The sequence below is a fragment of the Dermochelys coriacea genome, chromosome 21 (assembly GCF_009764565.3).
Source record: "Dermochelys coriacea isolate rDerCor1 chromosome 21, rDerCor1.pri.v4, whole genome shotgun sequence".
Lineage (NCBI taxonomy): Eukaryota > Metazoa > Chordata > Testudines > Dermochelyidae > Dermochelys > Dermochelys coriacea.
Genome location: NC_050088.1, coordinates 15,996,197 through 16,021,892, shown reverse-complemented (window position 1 = coordinate 16,021,892; position 25,696 = coordinate 15,996,197). Strand labels below are relative to the sequence as shown.

Genomic DNA, 25,696 nt, shown 5'->3' with positions numbered 1-25,696 from the left:
CTAAGACTTGACCAAGATCACTTTACCTTTTATGATAAGCATGGCTTTGCTGACCACATGGCCCAATTCATTGGTGGCTTCCACCTTGTACTCTCCTTCATCTCTCTTCGTGACACCTGGGACCACCAGGCAGCAAACACCAAAGTCATTTGTACTGAAGCAGGTGTGGTCTTCTGAGAGATCCCTGCCATCCTTGTACCAGGTGATCTTAGGTTTTGGGTAGCCACTCACTGCACAGCTCATGTGACAATCAAATGCTGTGGTCACTACATGGGGCTTCAATTGGAGGAGGAATCTTGGAGGCATATTTTGATTCACCCTCCTGTATTTGGGTAGTCCTGACTTTAAACTCATCTATAAGAGACATAAATACACACTCAGCGACTCCTCCAGGGGACTTAAAGGCTTGGTGCAGAAGCAGCCTTCATCCATAGCACTTAATAATTGCATTTGGCATCCACCCTGCAAAATTGACAGGGCCTGGCTCCCTAGGTCAGGAGAGGGTTCATGGCTCCTTCTGTGAGTTGCCATGCAGTGGCCATATGTTTAAGGCCCTGGCTCTCTCTGCGTATTATGACCCCTGTTACTGTTACTGGAAGTTCCTTTAATCCAAGCATTGAGACTCAATAAAAGGGGACAGAACTAAAAGCTTTGTTGTGCTGTGCTGCATGCAGTACCCAAAAGTCCTCGTCTAGAATGCAGTAGGCTCAATAAAAAGCCTGAGCTGTATTCTCTACAGGTAGTTTCCTCTTAAGTTTTCCAAAGTCCCAGTCAGGAATCTGGAGGGGATCACTAGGTCTTTGGCATATGGACAAGGCCATGGCTCCTTCTACAGGTCATGAGGATTATACATTACCAGTCTAGCTCCTGCAGGTCACCTGATCCTTCCCAAATGGGGTTGGGTCCTCAACTCCTGCAGGTTGGATTCTGTGATTCCTTCTTAAAATTACCAAGTCCTCACTATTCAGGTCATAGCCCTTGGCTTCTGTAGAACTCATCTAATTTCAGAGTTTGCTAGGAATTAATTCTCTTGGAAGCTCTTACCTATATGAGTAATATGAGCCAGTATATTGGTGGGAATGGAGAAGCCCAGCTTCACTGTTCCCACTGATCTGTAAACATTCATGTCCAGCAGGGGACATCTTTCCTTGCCCAACAGTATTTCTTGGGGATATGTCAATGGGCTCTCATCTGGGCAGACAGCATACATATGGGGACTGGGACACACTGACAAAGATTTATAAATGGGATAGTTTGACTGAGACCCAACAACACAGGTGCACTGATAGATTTTTTTAAAAAGCCTTTTTACCCTTTTCCTTTTGCATGATCCAGGGCTGCACAGTTTCAGATGGATCACTGGTTCCCATGTAATTTTTGGCCACAACCCTAAAATAATACCCCCAGACAGGGATAAGTTTGGTGATGGTAAACTTGTTGTTGTAGATCAGGTCAGCCACCACTTGCCATGAGCCCTTGTTGGAGTCACGTTTCATGACCACATAGTACAGGTTACTTTCCCACTTCTCTGTTGGCGAGGGCTCCCAGATCACTGTCACTGTATTAAGGACTTTCTCTTGCAGAAGAATAGGGCCAGGGGACTGTGGGATAGCTGCAAAGTGAAGACAAATAGTATGGAGGGAGAAGAGAAAGTGGTAGGTTTAAGATGTTATAACAATTCTGCAACCCCATAAACTTCATGGAGGTCAGATATTTTGAACTGTGGCCAGCTAAACTTGATGGTCATTAGTGAGAAATAAACTCTGATCCCTTTGCTCCAAATATACAGGTCCTCCCATTTGGATTAAGGGAAATTCAGCATTACTGGACTGGTATTAGAGACACATCTCTTTCCCTTCTATTAGATAGCTGATACAGCTGTGTTTTTATAAACTGCAAGTGAAGGAGCTGACAGGGCTATAGAATTCTTATGGTTGGACACAGGTACTTTGTTCTAATTGCTGACATTCACGAGCCCTGTCATGGACTGAGACACCTGGCTATATTATGGACTGTGTAAGTTGGCCCTATGATAGCTTGTACTATCCTAGTCCTCTCACAGAATACGGCTATGTCTCTGTTGGTGGTACCTGGCTGGGTCTTGGATTGTAATTTAATCAATGGATGACAGTATTCTGTAGCCCTGCCCTAGGCTAAACCACCTGGTTTTTGGACTGTCATCTCATGAAAGACCGTATTACCTAGCCCTTTCTTTGTCCACAGTGCTTAACCCCATCAAAACACACAGTCTTCTACTCAGTCATGGACTGGATCCTCTCCCTTTAGGATTTTATTTTCCACCAAACCTGCTATGCATGTTACCTGCGACTTGGACTTGGAAGATGAAGGATTCTTTTTTTCCCCACTCATTTTGGAGTACGATGGTATAGAGCCCACTGTCAGAAAACTCAGCTGATGGAATCAAGAGTTGGCTGAAGCCATCTCTGGTGCTCACTATGGCCCTGCTGGGTAGAGAAAGCCCATCCTTTAGCCAAATCACCTCTGGAGTTGGGGATGCCAATTAAAGATAAACACCAGTTATATGTCAATCTGCTTTTCTTTTGTATTTATATCTTGTGTACCTATAAGCTTCCTTGCTTTGTCCTCAAGTGTTTCCTTAGCTCTAACTTATTTCTTTGCCCTGGAACCATGGCCAACAAAGGGTGTGTTGCCCTAAGCTGTTTCAGTATAACTAAGTCAGAAAATATTTATTAGCTCAGAAGTTATTAGTTGACAGATAAGCAAGAGTAGCCCTATTAAAAGCATCTGCTGCTTTTTGGAGGGAAGAAGACTCCTGCCTGGATGATCGTTCCATTTTTCCTTCCGGTCCCCTCCCTCCTGATGTCACATTGCAGTGACTTTCTTTCAGCCTAGGGGAGCTGGATGTGGCTCCCTGTATAGCTCATCAATGCCACCTTGAGATCAGCCAGAAGTTTTTCTCCCCTTCTCTTCAGTAGGGACCAAACACCAGATCTCACCCATAGTGCTCCCAGCCTTTGCCAACCTGCAAGAGTAAGAGGCTATATCTTTGAATCAAACCTGTGCCTTTCACATGATACAACCATGTGCACCACTGCTCTTACTCTTTAGTTGGATGAACATACTCAGCAGAACATTGTCAATTCTCCTACCTTCAGTCCTCACAAGGAAAGCAAGGGATGGGTGCGGGGAGTGATTAGTATACATCAAAATCTGAGAAGTTGGTGCTAATATTTTACACTTCTTTGGTGCCTTCCATCATCAAGAGTTTAAAGTGCTTTACTTTACACACCTTAATGAATGATCTGAACTTCACAACTCCCCTCTCCCATGAAAGGAACCATTACTATCCTGATTGTACAAATGGGGAATGTATATGAGGTGCAAACCAATTAGATGACTTGCCCAAGGTCATGTGAAAATTCTGCAGAGGAATGAAGAACAGCACCTCAGTTATTGTAGTTATTTTTACAACATGAAATCGTATGGAGGACTCCTTACAAACATGCGTCAATGCTTACTTCAAAGGGTGTGTGCACTCGGATACAACTTCCCGCTTTTATAATCAAAGTTTTTCATAGTGTCGTCTCTTAGGAACTTGGAACTAACTGGAATGCAAAAAACACTGAACACAATTGAAAGCCGCATCTTGTTACAAGGTCGCTGACAGATTTTAACTCACATACACTCAAAATAGCATGTCCAGTGTTCTAAAGTTCTCTCCTCCGGCTGGCTGCCTGACATATCTCTGGCAGCATTAAGTCAATGGAGCTCTTTCACCAAGTGAAAAGGTGCCAGAGCACTCGCTGAGCATCATCTTTCTGTATTTACATAGTGTTGATGACTTAAGATTAGGATATTGCCAGCAAGTTAAAGAAGTATGGGCTGGATGAATGGACTATAAGGTGGATAGAAAGCTGGCTAGATTGCCGGGCTCAACAGGTAACGATCAATGGCTCCATGTCTAGTTGGCAGCCGGTATCAAGTGGAGTGCCCCAAGGGTCGGTCCTCAGGCTGGTTTTGTTCAATATCTTCATTAATGATCTGGAGGATGGTGTGGATTGCACCCTCAGCAAGTTTGCAGATGACACTAAACTGGGAGGAAAAGTAGATACACTGGAGGGTAGGGATAGGATACAGAGGGCCCTAGACAAATTAGAGGACTGGGCCAAAAGAAATCTGATGAGGTTCAACAAAGACAAGTGCAGAGTCCTGCACTTAGGACGGAAGAATCCCATGCACTGCTACAGACTAGGGACTGAATGGCTAGGCAGAAGTTCTGCGGAAAAGGACCTAGGGGTTACAGTGGACGAGAAGCTGGATATGAGTCAACAGTGTGCCCTTGTTGCCAAGAAGGCCAATGGCATTTTGGGCTGTATAAGTAGGGGCATTGCCAGCAGATCGAGGAACGTGATCGTTCCCCTCTATTTGACATTGATGAGGCCTCATCTAGAGTACTGTGTCCAGTTTTGGGCCCCACATACAAGAAGGATGTGGAAAAATTGGAAATGTCCAGCGGAGGGTAACAAAAATGATTAGGGGACTGGAACACATGACTTATGAGGAGAGGCTGAGGGAACTGGGATTGTTTAGTCTGAGGAAGAGAAGAATGAGGGGGGATTTGATAGCTGCTTTCAACTACCTGAAAGGTTCCAAAGAGGATAGATCTAGACTGTTCTCAGTGGTAGCAGATGACAGAACGAGGAGCAATGGTTTCAAGTTGCAGGGGGGGAAGTTTAGGTTGGATATTAGGAAAAAAAATTTCACTAGGAGGGTGGTGAAATACTGGAATGTGTTACCTAGGGAGGTGGTGGAATCTCCTTCCTTAGAAGTTTTTAAGGTCAGGCTTGACAAAGTCCTGGCTGGGATGATTTAGTTGGGGATTGGTCCTGCTTTGAGCTGGGGGTTGGACTAGATGACCTCCTGGGTCCCTTCCAACCCTGATATTCTATGATATTCTAAGAGGGAAATACTGCAAAAAAGGTATTCACAAATGTTTGAATAGAAACCATAAAATCTCCTCAACAGCATCTGTGACCCCTCTGACTCGTTTTCGTAATCATGCAAATGAACTTTTGTTCATAGTAATGTTTGTGGAAAAGGAAAGTGGTGTGAACACTTGTTTCTATGTCTGTTCACAAGAGCATTGACTTCAGGAATATTCATCTGGATATCTCTTTGAGGGCTTGGGAGTCATCCAGTCAGCTAAAATGATATCATGCAACCTGGATATCCTAGAACACAGTGCACATAGTGCACTAGAAACAGTGAATAGTCAAAGCGACAGCCACAGCAACCAAGTTCTGAGTGACCCATGGGCTGAAGCATTTTCACAGAAACCACTGTTGAATAATTTCAAACAGCAAACAAGTTCATACAAAATCAAAGCCCGTTTGCCGATAATTTATGAACAGAAAAAGAGTGAAATTCACTGTTTATATTGTTTGCTACCCTCCTGAGCGTGAAACCCCATTGCTGTCTCTGCAGCAGGAGGGAGAGAAATAGCTACTCAAGTATAGACCCACTTTTCCCCTATCTCCTAGTGTGTGGCACAAGAGCCTGCTCTCTAACCAACAACATGCATTAGGATATTAGGCTGAGTCACAGAATCATTTTGAAGAGTTTTACACCATTATGTCAAGAGTGAAACCCCTCACCTCCCTTTTTATCTTATTTTTCCGTTTTTTTGTTTATATTGTAGAGGTACAACTGAGACCGGGGCTTCATTGTGCCAGGTGCTGCACATACACATAGACCCTGCCCCTAAGAGCTTGCTGTAGAGACAAGTCAGACAAAGGGTGGGAGGGGAAAGAGAGGCACAAAGAACTGAAATGATTTACAGCAGGTCAATTGCACAGATGGAAAAAGAACCCGTGTCTTCTGGCTCCCAGCTCAGTGTCCTGGATCAGATCACGCTCCCTCATTAAAAATATATATAAAAACTTCTCCATTTGTTTGGGTTTTTTTCTTTTAAAGGCTCTGAGTGTATGGCAGATCCAGCCTCTTAGTAACAGATAACTGAAAGTGCAACCTATATCTGGCTGACTGGCAAGGATGTTACAAAAAATGTGACCCTTTTATTGAAAGTTTCCCAGCACCAGGCTAAAAACTGGAATGAACATGGGATCTGGCACATGACATCAAGTCACTGGTCCATCTGATTTGATATCCCTGCTTTGGCAGTGGCCAATGGTTGATGCCTCAGATAAAGGTGAAAAACCTCCATAATACGTTTGACCAATGCCGAACACAAGGTGAAAAATGTCACTCCCTGTGCAATGTAATCAAGCCAACCTAAGCTCCGGTGTAGACACTGCTAGGTCAATGGGAGAATTCTTCTGTCCACCTCTTGGAGAGATTGGTTTACTACAGCAATGGAAGAACCCCTTCTATCACTGTAGTCTACACCAGTGGTTCTCAAACTAGGGCCCCGCTTGTTCAGAAAGGGGGGTTCAGTTCGGAAAGCCCCTGGTGGGCCAGGCTGGTTTGTTTACCTGCTGCGTCCTCAGGTTCGGCCGATCGCGGCTCGAAGTGGCTGTGGTTCACCGCTCCAGGCCAATGGGGGCAGTGGGAAGTGGCGCGGGCCGAGTGATGTGCTGGCCGCCCATCCTGCAGCCCCCATACGCCTGGAGCGGCGAACTGCGGCCAGTGGGAGTCGCAATCAGCCGAACCTGCGGACGCAGCAGGTAAACAAACTGGCCCGGCCCGCCAGGGGCTTTCCCTGAACAAGCGGCGGCCCTAATTTGAGAACCACTTGTCTACACTATGGTGGTGCAGCTGTAGTTCTGCATCTGTGCTGCTGTAGAATTTCTACTATAGACATATCCTATGTATCTGAAAAGGGATAACATTTGAGATGCTAAAAGAAAAGGAGTACTTGTGGCACCTTAGAGACTAACAAATTTATTAGAGCATAAGCTTTCGTGAGTTACAGCTCACTTCATCGGATGCATTCTCCGATGAAGTGAGCTGTAGCTCACGAAAGCTTATGCTCTAATAAATTTGTTAGTCTCTAAGGTGCCACAAGTACTCCTTTTCTTTTTGCGAATACAGACTAACACAGCTGCTACTCTGAAATTTGAGATGCTAGAATCACAGTGAGCCTCCAACGTGAACTGTAGTCATCTCAAACTGAACCCTCAATTTTCCTGATTCAATAAGGAATATAGGAGCTAAATTATCTGTGTCCTCCATCTACAGCCTGAGATAATCATTTACAACAGGCTCCTGTGCCCCACAATCCACAGATTGAGTGGTTCCAGCTCAAGGTTCAATTTGAATCTCCAACAGTCAAAGCTGCCTTTGGATGGAGAGCCCATGATTTGTACCTGTAGGACTATGACATCTTTTCAGGGGCAGCACATTTGACTCACCAATGGAAGGCATGGCTTGGATGCAAGTGTCCAGTGCTATGGCTTCCCCTAGGCCTCCCTCATTGATGGCCCTCACGCAGAGGACATACATCTCTCTGGCTTGCAAACCTGTAACTGTACAGGTTGTCAACCCTATGGGGACAGTGTTACAATGGATCCACTTGAGGCTGTCAGAGGATTGTTTCTCCACCTTGTAGCCCTTGGCAGGCCCCCCTTCCTTTGAATCGGGTTTCACCCATGCCAGAGTGATGCTGGTGTAGTCAGTATTGGTCACCTTAAGGTCCCTCATTCTACCAGGAGGCTCTGGGAAGGGAAAGTTTATTTAGACTTCATTGTCCTAGGATTCCTGCCCCCACCCCTCATTCAGTGCACTGGATAATCCATCCTCAACACGCTTGCACTGGGTATCCATTCAGTCAGGCTCCCTGCAGCATACTGGGAGTTTGTCCCCATCCGTCTAAATTGTACTTGGAATCCTGCTCCCAGCCCCTCTGCAACACATTGGGAAGCCCACTCCGTGTTCCATGCAGCACAGGGGAATCTCACCCACAACCCTTGCAGCACCTTGTGGGGCCAGCACCACATCACCCTCCCCAGCATATTGAGAATACCACCCCACTCCCTGCAGTGAATTCCTGCAGTGAATTTTTAATTTTATTCAAGTATTTTATTCTCCCACACATACATTTTAAAATACTTAATACACATTGCTTCCTGAATTCACATACTTCCCCAGATTCATCCCTCTCTCTGCATCCCACACCCAATGGGACAAGTGGACAACCCACTTACTCATGGGATCTCGATCAAAGACAGGATTGGACGGCGCACTGGCCTCGCCTGTCCCTGTGGCATTGATAGCAGCGACGCGGAATTCATACTGCAGTCTCTCCTTTAGATCTGTCACCATCCACTTCCTGACTGTGGAAGGAAAAGATAAGGTTCCTCAGTGAGCTCAGGCTCAGATCTGCAGTCCCCTCACTAGGATATATTGGGACAATAGTTCTGTACATGAATTATACCATATGGAATTGCAGAATATACCACTCTCCTGCACAGAGGAACACATATGGAGTACCCAAATGCTGTCCCTTTTTCTCCTGTCCTTCCCCACCATTAGCATAAGTCTCTCCCATTGTACTCCATCCTCCCTTTCAAATTAAATGCCATTTGAGATACTGAGGAAGTAAGAGAAAGAGTAAATAATGCTTTCCTTGCAATGGCAGCCCTTCTAATACAGGAGATAAGAAGAACTTGTGTGGATCTGAAAAGATCATTGCCATCTATAGGTGAACATGATTTTGAAGCCTTCAGAGATATCAGTTCCATCTCCTTTCCTTCCTTGTCCCTGGAATGTCCCCCCCCCATTTGCCCACGTCCCAGCTCCATAAGCTAAGAAAGCACTTCCACAACTGAAGTGCAAGGTGCCAGATTGCTGGCCCTCAGTTTATGCACAGAATGGCACAGCCAGGCAGCAACAATGCAAATTTTTCCATTCTTCTGCAGCAGATTTTTATTCATAACCTGGAAAGGAACCACCTCTGGAGGTAAGAAGAGAGTCCCATCTCAGTGGTTTATTCAATATTTTGGCATTCTGCTGAGATAGCCAACAATGGTGCCAACTGTGATTTCTGTACTATCAACTCGGACCTGGACTGAGATCACTGATTTGTGTCACCACACAGAAGTCACCCAACATCCATCAGACAGTAAAAACTTTTGGTCACTACCAATCTAAATCATATTTGAAGCACTGACCTAGAAACGAAAGAGTCAGCATCTCATTATGCCTTGAGCCATCTAGTCTTCTTGCCTTCTTAGAGTCTTTCAGTCTGTTCCAAGCTTTCAGCTGCTTACCTGTTATTGGCAGGTCAGAGATAGGTGTCCAGATGTTGCTGCCTTTCTTGTGTTTCTCAACGATATACCCCAGGATTCTGGAATTGCCTGTTTTGGAAGGTGCTGCCCAGGACAGTGTTATGGTGTCTTTGTTGGCACTGACAATCTGAGGAGGAGCAGGGGGGCCAAGGAAAGCTAGGAAAAGATTAGCCCTTTGTTATTAGCAGGTATTTCTTTTCCATCACATGACAATAATGGGTTCTCAAGGGTTGTTTCTTCCAGGATTCCCCAAATGTGTATTCAGATGAGACACCTTTTGAAGGTAGAGGGGAGAGCTATGACTCAGTCTTCTACTCTCCAGCACAGCTACATGCTGGGAGCCTGGAGGGGGAGCATGTCCAGACTCCTAAGGGTCAAGATATTATGTGTCTTTCATGAATGAACCCCTCTTGCCAGTGCTGAGAATGACATTGACAGTCTCCAAAGGGAGGCATGTGCCCAATCTTACAGGGAGGGAAGGCCACTGTGATATTATTGTTCCTGAGGGTGGAAACAGGAGTCTTGATTGGCTTCTACTTCCCTCTGCTCCACCCATTATTGGAGGGTGTAACAAGGTGTGTGCTGAGTCAGGAGCTGACTCAACACCCTGTCACTCCAATGCCCATCAGTACATTAATTGGGACCTGACTGAAAGACAGGCCGGTGCCAATTTCTTGAGTAGAGATACAACTGAAGGGCTAATTGGGTGGAAGTAACCCCAGCAGCTGGGCCTATCTATATAAGCAGACAGGAAGGAAGTGCTAAGGAGAAGAGTAGAGAGGCTGAAGAAAAGCAGGACTGAGTGCTACTAATACCCTGTCTTTTCCCCAGAAGCAAGTGGGGGAAGCTGACTATTGACTGTACACTGTATAAATAACATTGCAGGCTGTGCCCACAGTGGTGGTTAAGAATGCTGGGAGATATGGGGATCAGCTACTATGGCTATAAAAGACTCTCAGGGTACTACCCCATGACAGACAGCAAAACAACCAGCCATTAATACAACAAAATTGTTTTAAAAGTATCTTGGCACAAAATGTGATTAAAGAGGTGAATAAAAAGGAAGGATAGAGAGAGGGCAGCCTGGCTGGATGTGAGGAAGGCAGACAAAATTAATTAAATGTTTTCCCTGTTGTACTTCCATGTTTGTGCTAAAAGCTCTCTCTAGTATTTGAGTCCACCGGCGACGTTATAGAGTAGAATGGCTGCTCTGTACTTAAGGAAATGAAGTGATACTACTGAATAAAGATACAACCAATGAATGTCCCCTTGGGAGACTCGTTTACCTATGGAGTAAATTAAGGTAAAAGCTTAGCAGGTTCTCTTTGCAGTGTCATGTGGGAACCTTTCTTTGGCTTCAGTCCATGCATGGTTTCCACCGTGGATGTTGCTTCAAGGTTTAGATTGGATTGTACCCAAAAACCTCAAAACAGATCTCACTCTGAATGACCAAAACTTGCAAGAAACTTATGGTCTCGATCTGAAATCTTAAATTGGCCCCAGATTCATATGACATCATGTTCACAGTCACTTGACAATTGAGCCAGGCTTGCAAACCTTCTGTTCAAACTGGACGAAAGTACAGATTTGTAACAAAACTCAAAATGTGAGTTTCACTTGATTTCGGCTTTCATAAGTCTCACATGGCTATAAGATGTGTTTACACAAAGCTCTTCCACTTACCTTTGGCTGCAGCCATCACCTCATCTGATTCCAGTGCCTTGCTCTTCCCTCAGCGTTCACTGCTCGCACCCTGAAGCGATAGCTTTTGTCTTGCCCCACTTTGTTGGTCATGAAAGTGCTGTTGTTCCTGCTGGTTTCTCCCAATGTTACCCAGGTTTTTCTGCCCACCTGCTGCCTCTCTATGATGTAGTTCTGCACTGGTCTGCCCCCATCATCCTTTGGGGGCTTCCATCGAATGGTTATTCCAGTTGTGGAACTATCCACCACCTCTATGGGTCCAATGGGTTTCTGTGGCTTGTCTGAAAGGAGGAGAAAAACAGGGAGCAAAAGGTCCCTCATCTGTTCGTGATATCAGAGGGGTCACTATCTCTCACTACTCAAACTAGTTTCAGAGTAGCAGCCGTGTTAGTCTGTATTCGCAAAAAGAAAAGGAGTACTTGTGGCACCTTAGAGACTAACTAAGGTGCCACAAGTACTCCTTTTCTTTTTATTCAAACTAGGCAACTCAGTCTCAGTTTGTATAGTACTTACAGGGTAAAGCAGCAGAATTAACGCTAGCAAGATTTCTTAAGTAAACATCCATTCCTCTACTGATCTAGGAGAGTGTGGCAAGAGGAAAACACTTGGCTCATCCAATCTATAGTTCCAGGATGGTCAAATTTACTGACCCTCCAAGCTACATATGATAATCTTCAGACATTCTAGAGCCACAAGACACACACAACCTGCCCCGCATAGTGGTGCCTGCTGGGGCACGCACAGAGCTTTTGCCTCAATGCATCCCTGTAGGCCTAAAGCCCCGAGACCCTCCCCTTCCCTCAGGGCAGAAGCTGCTAGTCCCACCACCCCAAGCTCTCCCCCCACCCTCAGTCTGGTAGGCCGAGAAAGGGAGGATATGGGGGTCACCACAAGGCACACTAACTTTTAAAGAGCCACATGTGGCTCATGAGCCGTGGTTTGGCCACGCCTGCTATAGTTGATCATTCTCATGAATACTGCATCAAAGTCAGAGCTGGGTGAAACTCTCATTGACTTCCCATCTCCTTTAGGAGTACAGATGGTTCCAAACTGTAACCATTTACCAACTTCACCCCAAACCTGGGGTGCTCAGGTAAGACGAGACCTGGACCCGATTTACTTCCACTTTTGGTTTGCAAAAAAACAAAATCCAACAGAGACTCTTCCAAACCAAAGCCAAACACACCCTCGTTGAGTCCCATTTTTGAATCAAATACAAATGGATGAAACCCAGAACCAGGTAGTCTACAACCTCTACAACTACAACCTCTCCTCCACCCTAAATGTAGATAGTATAGATTAAATGGGATCCAAATCTAAACTAACCCGATTCTGAATTTTGGGTTTCTCCATCTTTGTTTGGGAATCTATTCTACTTTCTGTACACCTCTATCTTACACAGATATACCATATAGCATCATATTACAGCTGGGAAGTTAACTTGGGCCTGTTATTATTGTGAATAGAATGGCAAGATTCCCCTGACAACTTTAACATTAAATTGCTTTTCTGATCAATAAAGCAGGTTGTACAAGTCAGATATTGAGCTCCATCAGCTCAGAAGGAAATGGCTTTTGCAGAATAATTTACTCTATAACGAGCCAAGTGATCACTACAAATCAGAATCACAAAACCAGAGGAGAAGGACAGGGGAAGGAATATGAGAGAAACTGATTATTTATCTTAATGATTTATTACCCTAGTGTAATTATTTGGACTTTAATAGGTGCATTTGAGCTAGTTTGCATCTTTAATTAGTATTTTTCTTCTTGGAGAAATGTTTGTTCTTCATTTGACTTTTATATTTAAACTCCTGCAGCTCTCAAGGGGCTGTGTTTCAATGCAAAAAGATGGATGCATAAGTAAACTGTTTAATTTAGAAAATGAGGGAGATTATCTTTATTTGGCTACTCCACCTGGAAGTCTTTAATCTTCTGTTAATTACTAGAAATGACAAAGCTAAGTCAAGTGATGTAGCATCGTCCTTCCCCAGCAGACCACACTTCTGGTCTCATCGAACTGTTGCTCAGTTGGGAACTAATCCTGCCCTTTTCACAGCTGCAGAGAATTCCAGTTGAAGCTAAAGGAGTGCAAATCTGCCATGCATGGTCTTCAGGTTTCAGACCCCAAATAGGTAAATCAGGAGACAGGCCAGGGTGAGCTAATAAAGGAGCAAGGATAGGACAGGTAGATTTACAACCATGTGGATCCTTTTGCATTTGAGCCTGGAAGTCACTGAGCAGCTCCTGAAGGTGCCAAGTGGCTCAAGTCTCATTAAAATCCATGGGAGCTGCAGGCATTCAGCACTTCTGGGAGTTGCTCAGCATCTTGCCTCCTTTTGATTTATTGTGGATGAGAAGGAAAAAGAGTGAGCCCAGCCAGCGCTCAGATATTCTTACAAGCAGTGTTCTGTAAAAGCACCAATGAAGAGCTCCTTCTGTGTGTGCCATGACTCTAAACTAATTATCTCTGGAAAATCAGGAAGAGAGATACCAAAAAAACTTACAAGGACTTCCCTCTGTGCCCAAGGTGGTCGACTGATATCATGAGACTCTCACCTATCACCTCCAGCTTTAGGCTGGTCTCCAGGGTTCCACTCTCATTCTTCAGCTTCACTTTGTAATCCCCACAGTCCTTCCTGTTAGTGCTGGAGATGGAAAGCCGGGTGAAGCTGTCTGCCTTGTCAATATGGATCCTGGCATCATTCAGGAGCTCATCCCCGTCCCTTATCCATGTTGCTCTGACTGGCTTCCGGCCCTCGAATGGGATTTTAACCATGGCATTCTGCCCTGCCTTGACTATAACAGGCTCCTTCATCAGCTTTTCCAGAAGAGCCTTGTCAACATTTGGAGGATCTAAACATAAAAACTAAGCCATTCATAAATAGAACTGAAAGAGAAAACGCTTATTTTGAGGGCAGAGCTGCTCTGAATTAACTGCTGCTAAATATTTTCAACATTATTTAACCTGGTACTATTGGGTCCAATCCCAACAAAAATCACTGGAATTTATCATGTGGCAGGTGGGGCTCAGGATCTCACAGGATCTAGATCTTCAGTTTTAGTTGCATACTTACCGTATGCTCTGTATCCATACATGCACTGCAGGGTAATTCATCCTGTACAGAACGACAGCACCAGGCCCCACTTATGCCCTCAAAATATAACATAAGTGAGGCCTAGACTTTGTTCTTGCCCCTGCACTGAGGTAAATTTCATCTGACATGCATTAATTCATTTGGAATTCAGTAAGCATGCATGTGAACTAAGAGACAGTTTTTTATTAAATCAGGTGGTCAAACCTTTGAGATAATGATACAGCACACTTAGAGATGCATATATTATAGAGATGTATTTGCTGGTTTAAGAGTGACATTTTCTTTAAGTCTTTTAGGTATAAAATTGTTCACTTTGCAATGGCTAAATCTACTGCTAGCCAGTGCCTGTCAGCTGTTTTTTTCTTTAAATTTCCCTGTTTTTCTTTATATTTTCTGCTTTTTTTCACCCACCTTCTCATTTCTTTACAAACTAAAACCTGGGATATTAAATGTAATAAACTTTGTTCATGCAAGATTAAGGCTCCACTATAAATTTGCAATTAATTAGGAAATGCACAATCTCCTTCCCAAAATTGGCGTTAGAGCTAAGAATCAAACTCACATCTCTTACATTCCACTCCATTTCTTTAATCACAAGGCCAGCCTTCTAATCAAAATACTGCTTTATAAGATAAAGCATTACATCAGCGGTTCTCAAACTTTAGCAACCTGAGGACCCCCATTTTGATTTAAAATTTTTCGTTGACCCCAACTCCCCCGCTTAGCCTCAGGCTCTGCCCACACTCCACCCCTTCCCCCCCAAGGACCCACCTCACCCCACCCCCACCCCTCCTTTTCCCCCCCTCTTTCCATGGCCTCCCCCGAGCTTGCCCCGTCCCTGCTCCTCCCCCTCCTTCCCAACGCTTCCTGCACACTGCTGAATACCTGTTCCATGGCATGCAGGAGGAATGTGAGGGAGGGGGAGGAGTTGATCAGCAGGGCTGGCCGCCCTGGACATGACTTGTGGACCCTCTGGAGTACCCTTATGGACCCCCAGGGGTCCATGGACCCTAATTTGAGAAATTTTGCATTACATTTCAAGCACATGCAGGCTAATACCTTGTATTAGGAACATGAGCATTCCAACTGCCTTTTTAACATCTAGGTAATGAAGCAATTTGAACAGACTTGCCTTCAACAAAAATAGATGCTTCAGTTTTGACACCTTCAGCTTCAAATTTGTACTTTCCAGCATGATTATCTTCTACTGTGTCAATCAGTTTGTGGACCAGCCCATATTTTTCAGAAGAGAGTTCATCCAGGCCTGTTCGCTGCTGTGTAAAGGACAGAGACACATTTTTTCTTTACAGGAACTATCCAATATTTTGGCAGGACAAATGTCAGATGGGACTTTCTGGTTTATTAATATGGCTATTCAAAAGGAAGACTGGCCAACCAAGAAGATAACACACTAGAGCAGATTGGTAAATGACTGTTTAACTTCAATTTTCACAAACATTTTTTGGATTTTTTTTGCGGGGGGGGCGAGGAAAAGAAAATGTGTTCAACATTTTTAATAAAAAAATCATTTTCCATTAAAAATGTTGAACACATTTTCTTTTCCTTAGAAAACTGAAAATGCAAACATTTTTGATGAACATTGTTTTGGGGGGGTTTTTTGGTGAAAATTTCCCTTCAGTTGAACTGTCATTTTCCCTCAAAAAAAAAATTTGAATGGAAAAATTTTGACCATCCCTATAAAATACCCCCACAGATATCACAAACCTGACAATTTTTCTGTCTGGCCAAAGCAAATATTGTGGTCTTCTTGGCTTGCTTGCAATCTTTTCTGGCAGCCGGGTAGCGCACCATACATATCAGCCAAATACAATGGAAGTGCAAAATTTTAAACTATTTGGATGATCAAGTGCAGTTCAAAATATTAACAAAAAAGATACAGGGAAACACTTGCTTTTTTTTTTATTGGGAGACAAAAGGAATTGGACTTGGGAAATAAGAATGCTCGATGTGCCAAATGAAACTGAATACAAAATCCAGGTGTGACAAAGTGGGAATTTCCTGTAATATTTTTATGAAGCCTCAATTTTCCCCATACGTAACTTTTCTACCCAGTGGGAGAAAAATTATTAAGTTTGCTCTTGGGGCAAAGAGACATGTGGGGGAGGTATGCCACTTAGCTGTCTGAGAGGACTGAATGGGTCATTAGAAGGACTGGCCAAGGTCAACCCTTATCAATGGAAAATCTGAGAAGAACATAGAAAACCCCAAAGGCCATATCATTGACACCTAGCAATCAACACCCAGAGGAAGTAGCTTTCCCCCACCGCTCCCCCCTGGGTTTGAACTCAGCATGGACCTACCTGGAAAACAAAGGCCTGGGAGGTGACCAAAAGGCAGTAAAGAATTGGTTTCTGGAAGTGGCTAGGAGCTCTCTACTGGGACTGACTAAGGAAGTCAACAGAACTTGAAAAGGGCGTTGACTACAGCTTGGCTAGTGAATTACTCTGGCTTGACTAAAATGGACTATGCTTTAACCTTCGTTTCTCTATGCTAACCTAAGGACTTCCAGTGCTGTGTTCCAGCTGACTAAAATATCCTGCTCTGTTTTGAAAACTCTGCTTGGGTGTCACTACAAATACTTGCTGGGGTGCATTAGTTCCTGAAGGGTGTACAAGTCTCTAACCAGGAGTCCACTTCAGTGGGACTCGCTGAGGAGAGCTCATGGTACGAAACAGGAGTGCTGAAACCCAGAGGCTCCAATCTAGGAGGCGGTGAGGCAGCAGGGCCTACCCCAAAGGACAAGTGGGACTCCTTGGGGGTCTGCCACACTGACTGGCTTACTCCAAAAGATGGTCTAAAACAGTGGTTCTCAAACTTTTGTACTGGTGATCCCTTTCACATATCAAGCCTCTGAGTGTGACCCCTCTTATAAATTAAAAACACTTTTTTATATATTTAACACCATTATAAATGCTGGAGGCAAAGCAGGGTTTGGGGTGGAGGCTGACAGCTCGCGACCCCCTGAGGGGTCCCAACCCCCAGTTTGAGAACCTCTAGTCTAAAAGCTGGGGTGTAACACAGATCCTCTGTAGCAACAAGCAGCTCAAAACAGGGTATTTCATAGGAATCAGTGACTGTCTAGGGTTCCTCAGCTGTGTCCACCATAGCTCATCATTAATCCCCCGGTAAGATCCTATGTTTTGGTCACTGTTGCTTAATTACTATGATATTCCTTGATTATTTAATTGGTAACTCTTCATGTAACTACTGATGGATCAATATATTCCTTACTAAGGGCCTGATCCAAAGTCCATTAAAGTCAATGTGAGTCTTTCCATTGACCTCAGTGGGCTTTGGATCAGGTCCTAATATATCTAAGCTGTCTCCATTCCTCTCCATCCCTATTCCTAAAACCTGGTTCCATGCCTGGGTCATTTCTCATCTGGGCTTCTGCAATCTCATCCTCAGTGATCTTGTGACCCAAACCATTCTCCTGCATTGTAATGAGACATTGTATCTAATTTGTCTTATCTTACGTGGTGCTGAGCATTGATTTCAATGAGCACTGTGGATGGTCCACACCTGTCACAATCATATCTTCAACCTGAAGTTCCTTGGAGAAGGCACCTTGTTTTTCTTTGCATTTCTGAATGCACCTAGTATGTATATGCACTCTAAGTAATCAGTAGTGGGCAGAAGAAAGGAGACTCTTCCCTTCCCTGCCAATGTCAAGGAAAATGAGATGGGAAAAAAACCTTACAATACCCTCCTAGTGTAGACGTGAGAATGCAAATGGCCCTATGGTGGGATTGGGGAGGAACCCTGCCCAATTCCCCTTGGGAGGCTTGAGCCAAACAGGCTTGGGAGCAATCCCACACAGGTCAGCTTCAGTGGCCAGGGAGACTAGTCTGCTGCCTTCCCTTACAGTGGAAACTGGGGCACAGGACCCTGACTCTCAGCCACATGAAAGCAGGGCAAAGGAAACATCTTGCCATAATATCGCATGAAAGTTGTAGCCAGCGAGTAAAATAAGTCCTTGGTGTCCCAAGAAAACAGTGAGCTATTGCACCCTTACCTTGAATTCATCTTTAAACCAGATTCCCTCCACCTGATCGTTATTGAGACTGCAAGACAGCACAGCGGGTTTCCCTTTCTGGGCACTGACGTCAGACAACCCTTTGTTGAAATGGCAATGTGATTCTGAACATACAGAGAGGAAAAGAGCCCACATTGGAAATGCACTGACCATTTGTTACCCAAGAGAACATACTGGGGGAGTAACATCTGAGCACAAAAATGCCCGTGCAGATGGGAAGAACAGGCACCACTCTTATAAAAAGAAGTTCTACAGTAATAATCCCAAAATACTATTGGGCCAGATCCTCAGATGGTGTAAACTGACACTGATTTAATTGGGGTCGTGCTGATATACGTCAACTGAAGATCTGCCAATGTTCTGCATGCAAGTCAAGTCAATATAATGGACAAGTAGATACACTTGAAATCAAGCTTATAGTGTGTTGTATTTAAGTGGGCACACATATCCCAATCCCTCATTCCCATAAGAAACTCAGCACAAAACCAGAAATATCTGGCATTATAGACCTGATCCATACTCAGTTAAGTAGTCCTTATTCTCATGAGTAGCCTCATTGACTTCAGTGGTTTTAGTCAGATAAGGCCAACTAACATGAGTAAGAATTTTCTGGGTTGGATTTTATGTGCATTTTCATATAACAGAAAAATTGGCACTGAATGGGTCTCAGGGTTGTGGAAAAACGGAGATCTTTGCACTGGACATCATTAGAAACAATAAAGTAAAAGGGTCTGTTTTGAACTACTGGGAGATGGCAAAGAAGTATGGACACTTCATTTGAAAAGATATGGAAACTAATTTTTTTGTGAACTAGATAATGCCTGTTCCTTGTGTGCTTTGAGTCTGTTTATTTCATAGGAAGGAGTTAGAAGGGCTTAGAGGGGGGTTCCAGAGAGATCTCACAATAATTCTAAACAGCTATCATTAATATATACCAGTTCTATCGCAAGGATCTCAAGGCACTTTAACAGACAATTATAAATCTCTTCCCAACCTCCTGGAAGTGGTGAAGTTACTATCTCCATTTAAAGATGTGGAAGCTGAGACAAACATTTTCAAGTCTCCCCTTCCAGAGGTGTTGAACACATGGAGCTCCCATCGACTTCAGCTACAAGTTGGGAGCATCAGCACTTCTATAAATCAGATCCAAGTTAGGCACCCAAAACAGGAGAAACCCAAAATCAGTGACCACTTTTAAAAATCTGGGCCTGTGATTTACTTAAGATCACAAAGGAAATTTATGGCATAGTCACAGATAGAACAGAAAGCCTCCAAGTTTTCAGGCCTAGGTCTCAACCACAAGATTATCCTTCTTCTCTAAAATACTAGAACAATAGCACCATAAAAGCTATCAGTGAAAAGTGAATACCTCTTGCTTTGTCTTGGAGAAAACCTTTTCTTTTCCAGTCTCTGTTTTTCAAGGTTTCTTCTGCACTTAGTCCCCTGGCATTAAGGCCTGACATCTGTCCTCTTCTGGCATCAGCCTGGACTCCACCATGATGGCCTGACATCTGATCATAACCCAGTGACTCTTCACCATGAACACCTGGCATTTTCCCATCAATGGAGCCATCCTGTAATTTAACTCCTGCACCAACAGCTGCTCCACCAAGGGCAGGATCCCTGCCATAAAGGGAACCCAAGTGTCCTAAACCACCATTACCACCACTGGCAACTGCTCCATCTAAGATAGAATCTCTGCTGTCAAGTGAACCCATGCCCCAAGCTCCTATGAATTCATCACCAGTACCAGGGCCTGCCCCACCCAGCACTAAACCTTTGCTATGTATAGAATCCAACACACCTGCCCCACCTACTCCAGCACCAGCACTGGTGCCAAACATACCATCCTTATCAAAGAAAGACTCCATGCCCTCTGCACCACTTATACCAGCACCAGGGCCTGCTCCACTTACCTTACCATCCTTAATATAGAGAGACCCTATGTCTCCTGCACCTGCTGATCCAGCACCGGCTCCACTTAGCATAGAATCCTTGCCATCAAGAGCACCCATTCCACCTGCAACACCAGCACCAGCTCCACCTGGCATACCATCTTTGCCATAGCAAGAACCTGCACCACCTAAGCCAGGACAATCCCAGCACTACCAGTGCCAGCTCCCCCTAGCATAGCATCTCTGACCCCAGCACCATCTAGTCCACATCCAGCACCAGCTCTCCCTAGCATAGCATCCTTGCCAAAGAGAGAACTCATGGTTCCTGTACCTGCTAATCCAGCACCAGCACCACCAACACCATGTCCACCTAAAATAGGATCCTTACCATAGAGACAGCCTATCCTTCCTGCACTATCTAAACCAGTACCAGCTCCACCTAGCATAGTATCCTTACCACAGAGATAGCCCTCACCCCTTGAATCACCTAAACCAGCACTGTGCATACCATTCTTGCCATAGAGAGAACCCATCAGACCCCCTGCTCCTCCTAATCCAGCATCAGCTCCACCAGATATAGCATCCTTTCCAGAAAGAGTTCCCATCCTCCCTGGGCTATTTACACCAGCACCAAAACCAACAGCCCCAGAGCCAGCTCCATCTATCATTCCATTCTTACCATAGAGAGACACCATGCCCCCTGCACCACCAAAACCACTACCAGCCCCAGCACCAGCTCCACCTACCATACCATCATTACCATAGAGAGACTCTATGGCCCCTGGACTACCTAAATCATCACCACCAACACCAGTACCAGTCCCATCTCCACCTAGCCTACCATCCTTACCATAGGGAGACCTCATTCCTCCTGCACCACCTAAACCAGCACTAGCACGACCAATCTCAGCCTCATCTCCACCAGCCACAGCCCCAACTGCACCTATCATACCATCCTTACCATATAGAGACTTCATACCACATGCATCACCTAGACCAGCATCACGAGCCCCAGCCCCAGCAAGCATATCATCCTTATCATAAAAAGACCTTATGCATCCTGCACCTGTTAATTCAGCACTGGTTCCACCTTTCATACCATCCTTACCACAGAGGGAGCCCATGCCCCCTGTACCACCTGAGCCAGCACCACCACCACCATCAAATACACCTAGTATAGCAGATCTGCCACCAGGTGAACCCATGCCTCCAGCACCATCTAGTCCAATACCAAAGATCCATGTTGCCAATCAACATCCATTGAGGAGCCATAGAGTTCTCGACTACCATCTTGGTTACTTCCATACTGGCCAGCTTTGCCCATTCTGGTGCTTTTAAGGTGATTTTGATTCCCAAGGCCTTCTCCCTGTAGAATTTCCTTAGCACCTTCTTCATCTGGCAAAACAGACTTATCTGTCTGCCATCCAGTTTTATCTGTTCCATCTCCTTCAGTTTGTCTGCTCTTTCCTTTGGCAGCTGCATTGTAGACACATTGTTCGTTGATTGGAGAGGAAGCCATTCACAGGAAAGAAAAGACAAAAGCAATAGGAAAACAGTGAATAAAAATCTCACATAACACTGCAGCTACCAAATGAAATATCATGCCATTGTAATGAGAAATGTATGTAAGGGATGAAAATGAGAGCATTCAATTTTGCATTACGATTTTTATGATTTCATTCCAGGACATTTCACAATACAGAAATTTATTTTTTTGCATAGAGGACATTTTCACACCCAGAATATATAAAACTCAAAATCTTGCATATTTCCAATGGAAGTTTCAGTCAGAATTTTATGTTTCTCAGACAAAAACCAACGTTTTAAGTAGAAATGGGTCTGTTCTCACTCCAAAAAGGGACTTAAAGCTGATGTGAAAGACAGTGCAACTTTTGCAGCTCCATTTTGTAAATTTCAGAATGAAATGGTAGTTTACAGAGTTTTGTTTCAATTATTTTACCCACCGAGCTTTTCTTATTTACTCATTTAGTTAAATGCATATAAAGGGAGCCTAACTTGTATGTGCTAGGCATCCCTGACAAAACTTAAACATATATCCTCCCCTTCAAACAATGCCATACCCTCACAATCACAGTTTCCTCCCATTTTCATATAGATTCATAGATACTAAGGTCAGAAGGGACCATTCTGATCATCTAGTCCGACGTCCTGCACAACGCAGGCCACAGAATCTCACCCACCCACTCCTACGAAAAACCTCACCTATGTCTGAGCTATTGAAGTCCTCAAATCGTGATTTAAAGACTTCAAGGAGCAGAGAATCCTCCCTCAAGTGGATCAATAGTAAAAGGTTCTATAGCCATATAAATAAGAAGAAAACTAAAAAAGAAGAAGTGGGGCCGCTAAACACTGAGGATGGAGTGGAGGTTAAAGATAATCTAGGCATGGCCCATTATCTAAACAAATACTTTGCCTCAGTCTTTAATAAGGCTAAAGAGGATCTTAGGGATAATGGTAGCACGACAAATGGGAATGAGGATATGGAGGTAGATATTACCATATCTGAGGTAGAAGCAAAACTCAAACAGCTTAATGGGACTAAATCGGGGGACCCAGATAATCTTCATCCAAGAATATTAAAGGAATTGGCACCTGAAATTGCAAGTCCATTAGCAAGAATTTTTAATGAATCTGTAAACTCAGGAGTTGTACCGAATGATTGGAGAATTGCTAATATAGTTCCTATTTTTAAGAAAGGAAAAAAAAGTGATCCGGGTAACTACAGGCCAGTTAGTTTGACATCTGTAGTATGCAAGGTCCTGGAAAAAATTTTGAAGGAGAAATTAGTTAAGGACATTGAAGTTAATGGTAAATGGGACAAAATACAACATGGTTTTACAAAAGGTAGATCGTGCCAAACCAACCTAATCTCCGTTTTTGAAAAAGCAACAGATTTTTTAGATAAAGGAAATGCAGTGGATCTAATTTACCTAGATTTCAGTAAGGCATTTGATACCGTCCCACATGGGGAATTATTAGTTAAATTGGAGAAGATGGGGATCAATATGAACATCAAAAGGTGGATAAGGAATTGGTTAAAGGGGAGACTGCAATGGGTCCTACTAAAAGGCGAACTGTCAAGTTGGAGGGAGGTTACCAGTGGAGGTCCTCAGGGATCGGTTTTGGGGCCAATCTTATTTAATCTTTTTATTACTGACCTCGGCACAAAAAGTGGGAGTGTGCTAATAAAGTTTGCAGATGACACAAAGCTGGGAGGTATTGCCAATGCAGAGAAGGATCGGGATATTATACAGGAGGATTTGGATGACCTTGTAAATTGGAGTAATAGTAATAGGATGAAATTTAATAGTGAGAAGTGTAAGGTTATGCATTTAGGGATTAATAACAAGAATTTTAGTTATAAATTGGGGACGGATCAATTAGAAGTAACAGAAGAGGAGAAGGACCTTGGAGTATTGGTTGATCATAGGATGACTATGAGCTGCCAATGTGATATGGCTGTGAAAAAACCTAATGCGGTTTTGGGATGCATCAGGAGAGGCATTTCCAGTAGGGATAAGGAGGTTTTAGTACCATTATACAAGGCACTGGTGAGACCTCACCTAGAATACTGTGTGCAGTTCTGGTCTCCCATGTTTAAAAAGGATGAATTCAAACTGGAGCAGGTACAGAGAAGGGCTACTAGGATGATCCGAGGAATGGAAAACTTGTCTTATGAAAGGAGACTTAAGGAGCTTGGCTTGTTTAGCCTAACTAAAAGAAGGTTGAGGGGAGATATGATTGCTCTCTATAAATATATCAGAGGGATAAATACAGGAGAGGGAGAGGAATTATTTCAGCTCAGCACCAATGTGGATACAAGAACAAATGGGTATAAACTGGCCACCAGGAAGTTTAGACTTGAAATTAGACGAAAGTTTTTAACCATCAGAGGAGTGAAGTTTTGGAATAGCCTTCCAAGGGAAGCAGTGGGGGCAAAAGATCTATCTGGTTTTAAGATTCTACTTGATAAGTTTATGGAGGAGATGGTATGATGGGATAAAGTGATTTTGGTAAGTAATTGATCTTTAAATATTTGGGGTAAATAGGCCTAATCCCCTGAGATGGGATATTAGATGGATGGGATCTGAGTTACCCAAGAAAGAATTTTCTGTAGCATCTGGCTGGTGAATCTTGCCCATATGCTTAGGGTTTAGCTGATTGCCATATTTGGGGTCGGGAAGGAATTTTCCTCTAGGGCAGATTGGAGAGGCCCTGGAGGTTTTTCGCCTTCCTCTGTAACATGGGGCATGGGTGACTTGAGGGAGGCTTCTCTGCTCCTTGAAGTCTTTAAACCATGATTTAAGGACTTCAATAGCTCAGACATAGGTGAGGTTTTTCGTAGGAGTGGGTGGGTGAGATTCTGTGGCCTGCGTTGTGCAGGAGGTCGGACTAGATGATCAGGATGGTCCCTTCTGACCTTAGTATCTATGAATCTATATGCAGCCTAAATGTTCCCTTTGTTGATTTCATCCCGTTATTTCTACTTACATGCCTTTGTGACACCCTAAGTAATGCCTCTTCCTCTTTGGGTATGTCTACACTGTGCTAGCTTTGATGCAGCTAGCTCACTAAAAATAGCAGTGAAGTCAGGGTGGCACTCAGAGAAGCCCAGACTGGCTGCCCAAATACAAACCTGTCCCAGAGCCTGGGTCTGTACGTGAGCAGCTAGCCTGTACCAGCAGCCAGGCTGTTGCAACTACCCTGCTATCTTCAGCGAGCTAGCTTGATCACAGTTGAGAGGTACCAGAAAGAAGGCTGGAGAAGATCAAAGCCAGCTCGGGTATGCCTATGTGTGATGCAGTCACACCTCCTGCTTGCAGAGTAGACATACACTGAGGAGCTTGTATCTTCTCATCATCATGTTTCCCTTTAGTCATAGTTTAGCCAATCTATATGTATTGGGTTAAATTAATGCCTGGTGCAATTCAAAACATCTCAGTGAGATTACACCAGGGAAGAATTGGGCTTATTTGATAATGTAATCTTTCCTCATAAATCACTCTGTCCAGCCCCTTAACGCTTTCAGTTGGTCTTCTCTGTATGCCTTCCAAACTGTCTCCATTCTAATATTGAAGACACTCATGTTATCTCTCTCTCCTAGATCCCTCCTTCTAATGTGACCTGCCTGAGGACAGCTCTGCACAGCCATCTGAATTATAAAGCTTTTTATGTAGAACTGACACAGTACCAAAAAGCTACAAATCTAGTTTGATAACCAGCTGACAGTCTCAGGTTGTCTCTTGTTTTCTGATCTGTTGGCTGTATCTTGAGCATTGTGCTGCATGTGTGTGGGAGAAAACAAAAGCTTTTAGAACAGCAAAGTCTTTTCAGAATGGATGTATGATTCTGTACAACAGCCCTCCAAAGGGGAGAATGGTGGCCTTCCAAAGCAAGGAGAAACAAAGGATGCAGAAGGTGAATGTGGAAGGAGAACTGTAGGTAGGCAGAGTTGGCCAAGAGTGAACTTTCCATGGACACCACAGGCATGAGACATCATCCTGCAATGCCAAGAGGCCACTTCCATTTACTCATGAACCAGGGCTGAGAAATCTCTTGAAAGCAGAAAATTTGCTGGGGAAGCTCCTTGAAGCCGACCTGCTTGGATCTGGATTTCTGATCTCTTGTCTCACATGGTTTGGCATTGTTCTGTTCCCTTTGTTTTAAAACCTCCAAAGAACTGGGGAACATGACTGTA

The 25,696-nt window shown here is 44.0% G+C and overlaps 1 protein-coding gene across 1 annotated transcript; it reads right to left on the bottom strand.

Annotated features, from left to right (window-relative positions):
* On the bottom strand, positions 1-21,459 carry LOC119846545 (immunoglobulin-like and fibronectin type III domain-containing protein 1). Its single transcript, XM_043500731.1, is given in 14 exon segments — positions 1-354; positions 678-691; positions 1,045-1,191; positions 1,313-1,612; positions 2,323-2,502; positions 7,353-7,655; positions 8,145-8,273; positions 9,210-9,383; positions 10,911-10,955; positions 10,958-11,209; positions 13,487-13,783; positions 15,158-15,299; positions 18,062-18,186; positions 21,285-21,459. Coding segments are annotated over 14 exon segments (2,637 nt in total).
* Positions 21,460-25,696: the final 4,237 nt, after the last annotated feature.